The sequence below is a fragment of the Condylura cristata genome, unplaced genomic scaffold (assembly GCF_000260355.1).
Source record: "Condylura cristata isolate star-nosed mole 26May11 unplaced genomic scaffold, ConCri1.0 scaffold00006, whole genome shotgun sequence".
Classification (NCBI taxonomy): domain Eukaryota; kingdom Metazoa; phylum Chordata; class Mammalia; order Eulipotyphla; family Talpidae; genus Condylura; species Condylura cristata.
In genome coordinates, this window is record NW_004567107.1 from 24,787,557 (window position 1) to 24,800,881 (window position 13,325).

At 53.1% G+C, this 13,325-nt stretch overlaps 1 protein-coding gene across 1 annotated transcript in view; it reads left to right on the forward strand.

Annotated features, from left to right (window-relative positions):
* Positions 1–13,325, forward strand: part of GABBR2 (gamma-aminobutyric acid (GABA) B receptor, 2) — a 328,099-nt gene that overhangs the window by 298,421 nt on the left and 16,353 nt on the right. Inside the window, exon 14 of the mRNA XM_004677485.1 lies at positions 11,700–11,810. Within this exon, the coding sequence (XP_004677542.1) occupies positions 11,700–11,810 (111 nt within the window). The remainder of the gene's footprint in view (positions 1–11,699; positions 11,811–13,325) is intronic.

Sequence of the window (13,325 nt, forward strand, 5' to 3'; positions counted from 1 at the left end):
GTGTGTGTGTGTCTATGTCTGTGTGTGTGTGTCTGTGTGTGTGCCCGTGTGTGTGTGTGTCTATGTCTGTGTGTGTGTGTCTGTGTGTGTGCCCGTGTGTGTGTACAGGAATGAGGGCTGTGCACTCTCCGGGCCGCTCACTGCCCTGGGATTCCCGCACGTGACTAGCAGCAGCCGGAGGACCAATTACAGCATCCTCCTTGGGAACAATCTTTGCAGCATTGCACTTTGGGGGCTCCCAACATTCTTGCCGCCTCAATGGCAGCCAGCAAACAAAACGGATCCATTGTTCTCACCTCATCTGGATGCACGAGGGTGGCAGTGTCGAGGCCCTGTAGTCTCTGTCTTAACCCTCCTTTTGCTCAGAACAAGCCTCAGACAGGTGAGCCAGCGTTTCTCACTGGAGTCCTGGGTGTAGAGTGGTCACAGGACAGACCTGGGGCCAGAGCCCTCCCCAGAGGCAAGGCCAGAGGTTGTCCGTGACACCAGGACACGGCATGTTGCCTGCTGCCAAGGGCAGCAGATACCATCTGAGGGGACCCGGAGAGGTCACATTCAAGTTTGTCCAGGTAGCTGGGACTCCCAGAATGAGCCAGAATGTCAGGGGAGAGCGTGGACAGCAGAAAGGACCCTGAGCTAGGAGTCAGCCGTCCTGGACTCAAGGGGCTGATCCTTGGGATTTCCAGCTGTGTGACCTGGGGTGAGTCACTGCTTGCTCCTGGGCTCACTGTTCTCTGTGCAGAATGGGACTGAGGCCGACTGCCCCATACCCTCCTGGGGTGGCTGTGGCATTAACAGCCACCGTGGGGAGCTCGTGACAGCGGTGGAGAGTGCAGGAGCTCTGTCCGGGCTCCTGCGTGCTGCAGCTTCCTGATTTAGCACATCTTCACACCCTAGTTCTGTCACCTCCCCGTTTACACCATGTGCAGCTTGGATTTGACAGCAGGGATTCGCCGTGAACCACCAGCCAGGGTGCACACTGAGTTAACAGCAGAACCTGAGAGAGGGTGACGAGATCCCTCTTCTGCCTGGTGTGGTGAGCGGGCCAGCTCGGCCCCGTGGTCAGGTGACAGTCGAAGGACCAGCCAGAAGAGATCCCGGCCAGCCAGGGCACAGGGACCTGAGATCTCCACACACGCTGGCACCGCAGACCTTGACCTAAGCTGGGGCGGGCAGTTACCCTGAGGGTGCCGGCCTGGGGCAGAATGTGAGCAGAGCGGCAGCCCACCCACCCCGTAATGGCCCCCCGACCCCCACCAGGGGAGGGAGAAAGAAAGCTCCACAGAAGGGTGAGAGGAAGGGGGCGAACAGCTTGAGAAACTGGGCCCAGGGAGGCGCTTAGGGCTGAGGTTCGGGGAGAGCGGGGTGATGGATGGAGCGCCGTTGAGCTAAGGCTGTTTGCTTCCCTCACTCATTTTCCAGTCAGTGCTCGGCTACAGACCAAACGGCTGTTCCCTCATTAAGCTCTTGTTTGTATTTATTCTCAGGGTTTAATTTACAACATCTCAGAATCTTACTGTACCATGTCAGCATCAGAGGGACACAAGTCTTCTTCAACCCCCTTGTTTCTCTCTCCGCTCTCCTGTCATTCTTCTCCCCCAAGCATGCCCTGAGCATGGGGCCGCCACTCCCATCTGCCTGGAGCCCGGATGCCCCGTGGGGTAATCCCGGGGGTCCAACATGCAGGGCGAGAGCAAGCGAGGTTCAGCCCAGGTTTCTCTGATGCACGCCCTGGGAAACACAGCTGTTGGCACTGCCAGGCTGGGGCATGAGGCTGCCGGGCTTCCTGGTCCTGCTGAGGGCGGGTGCAAGCCAGCCTCCAGACAGCCAAGTGTGGAGGTACCAAGTGTGGGCACTTAGGGACTACAGGGGACTGCAGACGGGGCTGGCTTGCTCGCAGGGGACTGCAGAGGATTTTGGGGGGCTTGCTTGCAGAAAAGCTAGCCAGCAGACCTTTCCACTCAATAATGCAGCTTCTACCAAACACAGGGGGCCACGTGAGTAGTTCCCTCATACTTCTACATATCCCCATGTCACTGAGGGCTCATCGACCTTGAGATCTGGGAAGAATTGCCCTGTTCTCCCCCAAGGTGAAGCCCTGGGGACATCCTGCACCTGTGAGAGATTTCAGCCCCTTCCCAGCCTTTCTGGTAGGCTCCTCGTCAGTTCCCGGTTCTGACACCTCTCTCGCCCACACGCACCCCATTCCCCTTGGGCAGGCCCCAGGCCCCTTTGCCAGCTTCTCCAGCTTCCCTGCTCACCCGTCAAGTATTTCCCGAATGACCGGAGAACTTCCAGAAGGAGCAGGTGTCTGTGAGGAAGGATGTGTTCTCACAAGCTCCTCTCTCCCCTCCTCTCCCCTGCCGGCCCTCCCCTCCCTCCTCCCCTAGGGAGCAAGCAGGTACCTCTCCTGGCACCTGAGGTGGCCCTGAACCCCATGCCCCTCAACATGCACCTTCCCAGCACTGGCATCTTCACCAGAGCTGTGGGTCTCTGACGGGGATGCGCAGCCAGCTGCTAAGCAGCAGAATGTTCCCAAGACCAAGAGCACCTGGATGCTCACCTCCCTCACGTCTCTGCTCTCACTCCCAGCTTCTCACTCCCGGGTTCTTTTACCAACTTAGGAAAGAATAGTTTCCAGACTCCCTTCAAAAATGTCCTTAGAAATAGAAGCTCTTAAAAGCAGTTGCTTCGTGATGGAACAAGAGCTGGAGACGTGCTGGACAGGCAGATGTGGGAAAGGGTAGGCTTGTGAGTGCTACAAGGGGCATTTTCCAAAAAGAAGCCAGGCAGCTGGGTGTATTTGTGAAGTCACTGAGTTTTAAATACTGGGTGTGAAGCCTAAAAAATTTAAATACCCTGGAGGTCAAGGACAACGAGTCTCTTGTCCACAGACTGCCTGAACCCCCCCCACACCCCCCAGTTTCTCTCTGTCTAGAGCCGAGGAGACCTGGCCACTCCCCAGCTGACCCCTGGCCACCTGTCCCTGTAATCTCTGTATCATGGTCTCATCTGGAAGGTGTGTCAGTCACTACCCAACAAGGTCATGCCCACTGAAAAGTATTTGATGCCACCATCCTCTTGCAGGGTGCGGACCCCAAAGCCCATTCCCACATCCAGGGGGGGCAATGCCATACACAGTGTGCCTCTTGAGAGACCCCCACGATCAAGCACTGCCTGGATTTGGGCTTAGTGGGAATCCCTGTGAGCTGTTCCAGCCCTAGGAGAGTGGGGGATCCCCTTGAAAGCCTAGCTCCGCAGGAAGGGGAGCAGAGCTAGGTTCTAGGGGAGGACAGAAGAAGAAATAAAAAGGCCGTCCTGATGGTGCCTCTGACTTGCTAGCCACCTGAGCTGAGCCTCAGTTTCCTCCATGGAACATAAGTATGCCCTGAAGATCAATTCAGAGGGATCCAAGCATGAACAGACTGTGGGCAAAGGGCTAGAAACACTAGAAGCTACTGTCACACCTGTCAGCGTCTCACTTCTCAGACCAGCCCCCTCCTGCTATGACTCTTCCCAAGCACAGAGCTCCCTGCGAGGGCCACGGTGGACCCCGACACCTCTCTGAACAGGGTCTGGCAGGGGTCCTGATGGCCCGCTAGGGCCCTAGAGTTGAGCTTGCGCCCCAGCCGCTTCTGCAGGTCCCAGCCACTCCCCACTCATCTCCCTCCATAAAGCAAGTCTCTGTGAGGCCGTGGCCCCTGGGCATTGAGTGTGCAGTCCTGGGCCCGGTGCCTGCTGCTCTGGGAGCCTCCTGAGGTGTGCTTGAACAGGGGTGTACAATCCAGAAGGCTGGAGACATCCAGTAGACCCTCAGCCCACCTCTGGGTGGGGGCTGATGTGGCAGTGCCATGAATGGCAAATGCCAACCCTTGTTGGCTGGTGGGAAGCCCACAAGTTTGGCTGTTGTGCTAACAGGCAGCAGGTCCAGAGCGCAGGACGTGGGACTGGCTCCCTGCCCAGTCGCCCACTTGCCCACTCATTGTGAGTCCTCTCCTGGGCCTTGGTTTCTCCTCTATAAAAAGGAAGACTGAGCTAGTGAACAATCCTCTTAGTGCTTAAATGGGGAGCCACAGTGGCAGATCTGGGGGACAATCCCTCACAACAAAGAACCAAACCCCTCTGGCAAAAATAATCTGGAAAGTGCCCCCATTGAAGTGCCCTAAACTTCACCCAAACTCATAATCAAATATTCTAAAAAGGAATTCTTCCCTTGAAATGACAGTGTCTAGCTCTGCTACCTCAGAGTCTGGGACTGTTGCTGCAGAGATAAGCAGTCCAGCCTCTGAGGGATCTGGAAGTTTCCCCCCATCGCACCCAGCCAGGTGCTCTGTGGCTGCAGCTGGAGATAACATCGATGGTTACACGTAGGGAGCCAGAGGCCAGTTCCTGCAGCCTGCTTCAGGCCCTGCATTCCTCCGTCGCCGGCCAAGCCTGGGAGGACGCAGATGAGGAGATCATGGCTCCGGAAGGTTTAGACGTGTTCGAAGCCACACAGCAGACAGTGATGGGCTTGGGAGCTGCACCCAGTGTTCTCTCCCCTCCCTGCCCAGACTTCCCCAACGGGACACCCCACAAACACATCTTCTCTAAGAGAGACTGTAGCCTTCCTGTCTCCTAAGAAAAAGCAAAGCGTATCAAGATTTTAAATGCAGCCCAGGAAGCCAGACCCCTCTTGCACATGCTCAAATTCGCATTTATATACACATATCTACCCACCTTTAGTTATTAAAAACCTACCAATTTTATCATTTAGTATAGAAATCAAGTTTGAAAAAGTTCTTTCAATTAAGAAAAGAGAGAGGGGGGGCCTTCCCCGTGGTAAAATTGGTAAGTCTCATCACTATGAAGCTATCTGCAGCCACTGCAACATGAGCTTGATCCCCGGCCCCGGAGGTGACCCACATGGCACGGCAGACCCCTCTTGTCTCCCCACTGCTCCCCTCAGCAGTGTATTTCAGTCAATGTGCCTGTTCTGCTCCCCATTCTGACTCTGGCGAATCCTCTTACCACCCCTGCACTTCTGGTCTGTACCCCAGTTCTTGTACGCATCAATAAATTCATTCAAGTAATCTTTTATAAAATAAAAAGGGGGAAAGCACAGGGGGAAAGCTCTGTATGCCCGCTTCTGGGAGCTGGTCAGGAGGCGGACATGACCCCTCTCTGCAAAGCAGCACTAGCCAGCTGGGGCTCGGGAGGCTGTGTGCCCAGGACAGCCCCGCGTGAGAGCTCCCAGAGCCTGTGGTCAGAGCTGAGGCACAGGGCACCCTTTGCCCACCACTCGGGCTCCCCACCAGCCCCACGAGACTTGAATCCCCACACAGTTGCAACACCCTGGGCAGCTGCATGCAGGAGTCACAGCGCTGCACTGTCACGGCCCCAGCCAGGGTCTACAGGCACCAAGAAGCTGTGTCAGGTCCTGTCTCCTGCGAAGCTGTCACTCCATGCCAGGGCTGCGTGGGTGGCAGTGGAAACTTGCATTCTCAGCCAGCAGGGGACCCAGAGTCACCCCGTCACTGCAGATCTCTAAGGCCTTGCTGCCCAGAGGCTACCCCTGCAGCAGCAGCACCCACGGGAGCCTTCGGCCCCACCTGCACCCCCTGACCAGCTCTGCGCCTTCCCAAGCTCCCTGGGTGGCTGGTGTGCACGCTACCAACAAGGGGCAGCACTCACCACCCTGCAGCTACACTGGCTCCCTTTAGGTTCCCAAAACCTGCCAAAGTCTTAGCTATGTCAGGTTCCTTCCCCCCACCCGCTTGCTCGTCCCTCAGCCCAGGAAAGCTCAGTTCCTAGGTTTCCAGTGACTGGTCAGGATGCAGGGCACCACTCAGGAATGTCCTCCCAGACGGATTATTTCCCCTCCAAGAGGGCTGTGCTCACACCCGGCCAAGTGCCCCACAGCCCCCAAAGGACCCCTGGCCTCTGCTCCATGCAGAGCTGCATGGGCAGGCTCGCACCTCGGTGCCCTCCATGGAGTGCCCTCTCCAAGAAGGCAAGCATCCTGTGGGCCTGCAGGACCTAGCGCCGAGCACATGGAAATGCAGGTTGAGTCCATTGTGCAAAGGTGGGACAAGTCCGCTCATCCCGCCACCTTTCGGGCTGTACCTGTGCTGGAATTAACTCCTGGCTTCATCTGCAGTTGGGGAAAGTCTAGAAAGGAGCAGGGACTTGCCCAAGGTCACACAGCAAGACTGAATCCACCTCACAGGCCGCGCTTCCCTCACCCACACCTGGACACCCTGCCTATTAGTTTGTGTGGCTGGCAGAGCAGGTGTTCGCAGGGGCCACTAACTTACACAGTGAATAATTGCATTATGCAGATGGGCTCTCAGGCCAGCTGCTAGCTTCCTGCGGAGCAGATGAGACTTCCTGGGACTTTCCCCTGGCAGCTTCTCTATGCTTCGCGCTGAGCAGCAGCAGGACCCCATCAGGCGTGCGTCCACCCAGCCCCGGCCAACACAGAGAGCTGGGGTCTCGGCTGAGTACCCACAAGCAGGAAGAGCGTCTTATCAGCCTGAAACTGAATCCAGCCTACAGCGCCGAGGCAGGATTCCCGGGCCTGAGGGGGCCTCTGTTGAATGTTTAGCAATTAAGTCATTCCTCCCACATGAGAGCAGCACCTCAGAGTTTATAGAGACAGTTTATACCTACTGTCTCCTTGGAGTTGGGTGCGATGCTTGTGAGAGGCAGGCAGATGAAGGAAAGCGCGTGGTGAGGGAGGAGCGAACACTGGCTTACAGCCAGCAGCCCTGGGTTTGAATCTCAGCTCTGGCGTTTACTAGCTGGAGATTTGGACCAAGATATTTGACCTTTCTGTGCCTCAGTGTCCTCATCTATAAAATGACTACTCTGCCTTGCTGGATTCTTATGAAGCGTGAACAGGGGACGGGTGGGGCCGGCAGTTTAGCAACCGGCTCATTATCACTCAGACAAGGGAGCTCCTGGTGTCATTCAGGTGCCTTTTTCAAGTGAGATCAACCCACTCTCCCTCTGAGGCCATCTCTCAGGGAACCGTCCTGATCTCGCTAGAATGGAAGGCCCACGAGCACAGGGCTTCTTGGCCCTGGTCACGCCTGCATCCCGCACGCCCCAGGAGTGTGCAGCAGTACCAGCCTTGACAGTCTTGTATTGAACGAATGGATGATTGAATGATGACTTAGGTAATTGCCCAGGAAGCAAACAAGTTAGGAAGAACAATAAAGAGAGAAAAGCATTTCTTTTTTTTTTTAAGATTTATTTATTTGTGCATACAGAACTGGGGTACAGGCCAGAGGCCCAGGGGCGGCGAGAGGCTTCACCAGGGACAGAGTGGGGAGCAGAACAGGCAGATTGACGAAGTACACTGCTGAGGGGAGCAGCAGGCGGGTCAGGAGAGGTCTGCCTCGCCATGTGGGTCTCCTCCAGGGCAGGCGGGGATCGAACTCATGCGGAAGTGGCTTAAGCTTCTCAGTGCTGCGCTTTAACCCGCTGCACCACCAGGGAGGGCCAAAAAGCATTTCTTTATAGTCCAGTTGCTCAGAACAGGAGAAGCATTCCTAGGTCAGGGGGAGATGCTGTAATGCACAGCTATTTGGACAGCAGGTTCTGGCCCTATACAGGCGAGAAGCCAGGCAGTGTAGTAGCCAGCACCCTGTAATCTCTGGCCTACTCTGGGAGCAGGGTGGGTGCAGTAGCTGAGTTCAGTCTGCACCCTCCAGCCCTTCCTTCCCCAAAAGACCCTTTTTGCACTGGAATAGGAGCGAGACCCATGCTCCATGGGATCTAGAAATCTGGCTTCCTTTAAGGTCAGCGGATACCTTCTAGAGTAGCTCAGGATATTGGTGACACTTGACCACCCACCCCGGCAGGTGGTGAGCTGTAGCCTCTGGGCAGGACCTCCACGTGGGTCTTTGGCGCCCTCTAGTGGCACTTTGCTGCATGATGCTGTGAAGGAAACGCTCAGGTGCTGGGGGGCCACCCCACCCCCACCCCACCTTCAGGAGCAAAGGGTCTCTCCCCATGCATGTGACTGTTCAGACCATTCTAAACTCCAATTCCCAGCACAATCAGGATCCATCAGACAAGAAGAGACATGAGTCTTAAAAATGGTTCTGAGATTTCCCCCAACTTCATGCATATGTGAGCCTCAGTCCTCCCCCAACTCCTGACAGTCTGTTCTGTTCAGTCTGGAAACTACCTGATGGAGCCAGACTGGGGCTGTATGAGGTGAGGACAGTGACCAGGAGGTGATTTGCTTATTTCCACATCAGCACCCCATGCACTAAGGAGAGAGGCACTCGCCACCCCCAGAACACTGATTCTCTGAGCTCTGGATGGGCCCTTGGTCTTTTGCTGCCTTTCTCCTCTGCAGCCAAGACTGAGTTTAAATTTGTTGAGATGCTGATAGTCCGGGTTTAAGAATTAAGATTTTGGAGTGCAAAGAGGTCAGAGCAGACCAGGATGGGGGGGGGGGAGGGAGGAGGAGGAGGAGGAGACTACTAACAAGGTAAAAGGTAGACTGAAATGTCAGCTGCACAGGGAGGTAGACAGAGCTCAGAGCTCAATGGAAACTACCTGATGGAGTCGTAGGCGATCAATAGGACATGTGAATCATCAGCAGAACTATAATTTAGAAAGCCAAGGAGAGCTAAGGCCGAGAGCAGGGGCTGGGGGCACCCCTGGGTGTTGAGCTCCAGCCTGGGTAGGCAGGTGAGTGGGAAACTTGACCAGTGAAGGGAGCACAGTCGACTTGAGGGAGAGGAGATGTGTGTCACTGCAGACCACCCCTCCTGAGGAAGGTGTGCAAGCTCAAGGGGAGAACTTGGAATTACTCCTGGGAGCCCCAAGGAAAGATGGGGAGTGGAGGAAAGATGCTGCTTCAATACAAGAACTTTGCCACTATTGACCAAGTGTGGGAAGAAGGGGCTCCTTGTCCCTGAGTGTCTGAAAACCAGACAACCGCTGTCAGCTCCCCATGAACATGGCCCTCCTCACACTGAACATGGCGTGGGACGGAGTCTGTCCTCTGCCGAGGTTCTGAGCTGCCGTCGGAATGATTGCATGTCAGTGTAGGATAACAGAGCCATGCTGGAGCTCGTCTGGCCTAGGCTGCTGCCTTGCCTTCCACGTCCCCGTCCCACCAGACTGCCCCTTCCTCGCTTTTGCCCCTGGGGAGTGCTGACCCTTTCCCTCAGTGACCTGGGACTCCAAAGGGCAGCTCCAGCAGAACGCAACCTCCTAAATAGGGTTCTTTAGTAAGGCTTTCTCTGTGGGAACTGGTGTAAAGGTCAGAAATTCGCAGCCTTACTTAGTATGTTCATTGTTGGTAGTATATGGCTGTAGCAATTCTGAAACTCTTGCATCTATTATAGGCGTGAGGAAATGAGTGAATATTTTGATGTTTTTAGAAACCATGATTCTGACTGTGGAAAAAGAAGGTGTAATTTTGGGTTGGAGAGGGGAGAATGCTGTGGCGTTGGGTTGTATCTATGTCTATCTATAGATAGGTGATAGGGAGATAGATGATGGATGGATGGGTGGATGGAAGGTGATAAAGATGGTAGGGAGGGGGCCCTCCCTAGTGGTGCAGTGGGTTAAAGCACAGCACTGAGAAGCTAAAGCCACTTCAGCATGAGTTCGATCCCCACCCTAGAGGTGATGCACATGGTGAGGCAGACCTCTCCTGACCTGCCCACTGCTCCCCTCACCAGTGTACTTTGTTGATCTGCCCGTTCTGCTTCCCGCCTTGTCTCTGGTAAATCCTCTCACCACTCCTGCACCTCTGGCCTGTACTCCAGTTCTGTATGCATAAATAAATAAATCTTAAAAAAAAAAAAAAAGATGGTAGGTAGGCTTAAAAGTAGCCATACCCCAGAAACAGTGAGTACATGTAGTCCCCAGATCTTAACTTCTAAATCCCATTATCCAGCATTCCTCAGAGAACTGGCTAATTCCAGGTTTGGACAACAAAAATCTAAGGAAAGCCTGGAACATTTTGTACCAAGAAGTAAATTTTAGAAAAGGTGCTCCAAAAAATTATAGGGATCCCTTAGAAAAGTATATGAGGCAGAATAAAGGGGTTTTCCACTGGTCAAATCTGGAAGAGTTTGAGCAGCAACATGAAATGTTGGTGGATGGATTATAAGACACTAAGTTCTAAAGGAACCCATAAGTCCAACTAATATACCTAAACAAGTGGGAGGAAAGGAAAGATCTTGTTTCTAGTAGGATGCCAATATTTAAACAGAATGAGAGTTTGAGGCCACCATTTTGCAACCACCAAAGTAATGTGGCTTGGTTAGAGATCACCAATGGATGCCAAACCCAATGGGTTTCTGTTTGGGGGGGAACAGGATACTCACATGGCCCTAAGTATCTCCCACAGGTTATTTATTAAGTCCTAGAGAGAAATGGTACCTTTGAAGTGGGGGGACTTAGAAGGCATCACCTAAATCAAATAATCACAGTTAACATCATCAGTGGGACACAGCAACATCAAGCCTCTGTGGTGCAAAACACCAAGAATACCATCACCACCATAGAATTCCTGCCAAGAATGCCTAACCTGCATCTAGTCTGCAAGCAGCTTCAGACAAACTCAAGTTGAGGGACATTCTATCAAAACAATTAATCTGCTTCTGAAGAATTAGCAATGACCTGAAAGACCAACATAGGCTGAGGACTTATTTGGGACTGAAGATATGACATGGTCATGAAGTACATAGCTCTAAATTGGATTTTGCTTGGGGAGAAAACACAACGACCTTAAAGGACATTATTGGGCCTATTGGTGACATTTGAACATAAGTGATATTTAGATAATATACTGTGTCAGTGTTAAATTTCCTGATGGGGTTATGAAAGCCAATTTCTTTATTCGACATCATAGGAAATACATGCTAGATATTTAGGGGGTAAAGGGTAAAAATGTCTGGAACTTACTCTCATGGTTCAAAAAAATTTTTTTTAATTTCCTGGGAGTCTCTTTTCTTCTTTTGCTGCTCTCTGGCAGATTCTCTCCCAGAGAGAGAGCCCACTTCAACTTGCTGGGAGAGAACATACTTGGTTCCTCTCCAAGTATGTTGGTTCCTCTGCCCTAGGAAACCTTATAGACCTCTGACCTGCCTCTGGATTGGCTGCCTAGGATCACGTGCCCACCCGTTGTCCAATCAGCTCTGGCCCAGGATGGGTCATGTTATACATAACATGGCTGCCACCACTGTCCTTTCCATGCAGGCTTTCAACAAGAGAATCTCTTTAAAAGGGCTTAGCAGATCCCATGTTTGGCCTAGCCAGTAGTTACTGCATTTCTAGCTTCCCAGATTCATCTCAGAAACAGTTATAGGCCTCCTGGCCTATTTTGTGTCTCCTCTCTTGTACCCTTTCAACACATACTACAGATGCCTGCTCTGGGCCAGGTCTTGTCCTAGGGACTAGAGGCACAGAAGTGACCCTCTTCCTTCTCTCAAGAGTGCTGGTTTATTTAGCACTTCTGGAAAGGCATGAAGAACACAGGCGACTGGGGTGCAGTGCTGACTCACAATCAACAAGCAGAAGGCAGTCAATGCTGGTTGAGACCTGAATCCCAGGGTGGGGGTGCAATAGGTCTCCCAGGCAGTGGTACTGATGGAGGGAGGGAAAAGGGCCCTCATACTGGACCTGGCTGCTACGCTGGGAAGGAGCCCAGTGCTACCCCTAAGTTTCCGTTTTCCTTTTCACAGCCGGACCCAGCAGGACGGGACATCTCCATCCGGCCTCTCCTGGAGCACTGTGAGAACACCCACATGACCATCTGGTTGGGTATCGTCTATGCTTACAAGGGGCTTCTCATGGTAGGTGCAAGCAGGAGGCGAGTGAGGGGGAGGCTGTTCTGTAAGGGCTCTCACTCCCAGGGGCCTCCGTCAACATAAAAATAAACAGCACCCCTGTGACTAAGCATTACTCTTAGCCGAGCCTGGTATCTGCCAGGCGTTACCGCATTTCTCACAACCACCCTACGAGATAGGCATAAAAAGCATCCTCGTTTAGGACACTGAGGCTCCATTTGCCTGAGGTCACTCGGCATGAAATTCTTAACCGGAGAGTAACCCCCAGATCCATGGCCCCACAACAGCCTCTATGCCGCTTACTTCCAAAGAGCAATCCATGAATATCCAGGGTGTATTTATTCACACTCCACATCTCATTGGGTCCTCTCTAAATCTGTGGAGGTGACTGGAATAATCTCCTTTTTACAGATGAGAAAAGTGAGGTTTAGAGATTTAAATAATTTACCGAAGACCACCCGGTAACCTCCAACCTACAAACCCAATACTCGATTTTCCACTCCACCCCTTTATTCAAATCTAAGATTTCACATGCAGCCCACCTCACACTGTTGTGGAGCTTCAGTTAGGAAGAATCTGTGAAAGGGCAGCCCACCCCCACTCTTTACTGGGGTGACCCTTGAATCTTCAAACCACATTTTGTGCAAAGCCTCCACCGACACCCCTCCAGTGAGGAAGCTGGCTGCTGCACCACCTCAGACTTTTCCACAAAAAATGCAGCCTCCCCTCAGAAGGCTGGTATGGAGCACTCTCCCGGGTAGGATGTGTTGTGCTGCTCCAGTGCAGCCTTATTTGCAGCTTTAGAAGAAAGTTAGTGATTGTGCCTTGTCCTCCAAGGGGTCACAGCAGAAGCTCAGGTATAAGGGAATCCTTCACAAAAATTGTCCCCCACTAGTTGAGACCCTTGTGAGGTTCCCATTGAGGCTGACTGAGGACCTTTAGGGCCCTCCGAGGTAATGACCCTAGAGGTGCCCTCCGGAGGCTCCCAGAGTGGAAATGGGAACTTGAGAGCTGGTCAGAGGTCCTGGGCTTGGAGATAGGGGACATGTCCCAGAACTGTCCACCACTCTGTGGTGGCACAGACAGAGGCAGAACCGCCAGCAATGGGCAGAGTCAGCAGGAGGCAGGCCTCCAGGCCATGGACACCCTGGGAAGGAGCGAGCTACCTGACTGGGAAGCGTGCTGAGATGCGTGGAGTTGCCCCAGGCCTGGGTGAATGGAAACTGAAGCTAAACTCTCCAGCGTCCCTCCTCCAGCCTCGTTTCCTTGATCCTGAGACTGTGAAATTAGATTATAGTGAATCATATTGACTCTTTAAACCAGATTTATCTGTAATGCTTTGACCATCCATTATCTTCCCCACCTACTCCCAAAATCGGTTGGAGATGACGGTAGCTCTTCCAGTGAAACTAACACTTTTGACCTCATCACATCAATGTAAGCTGTATTTGATAGCAGGAGTGCTTTACTATTTCCAGTGTTTGTCCTATGGCAGTTGGCCCTTTCTGCTCTGGAACCACA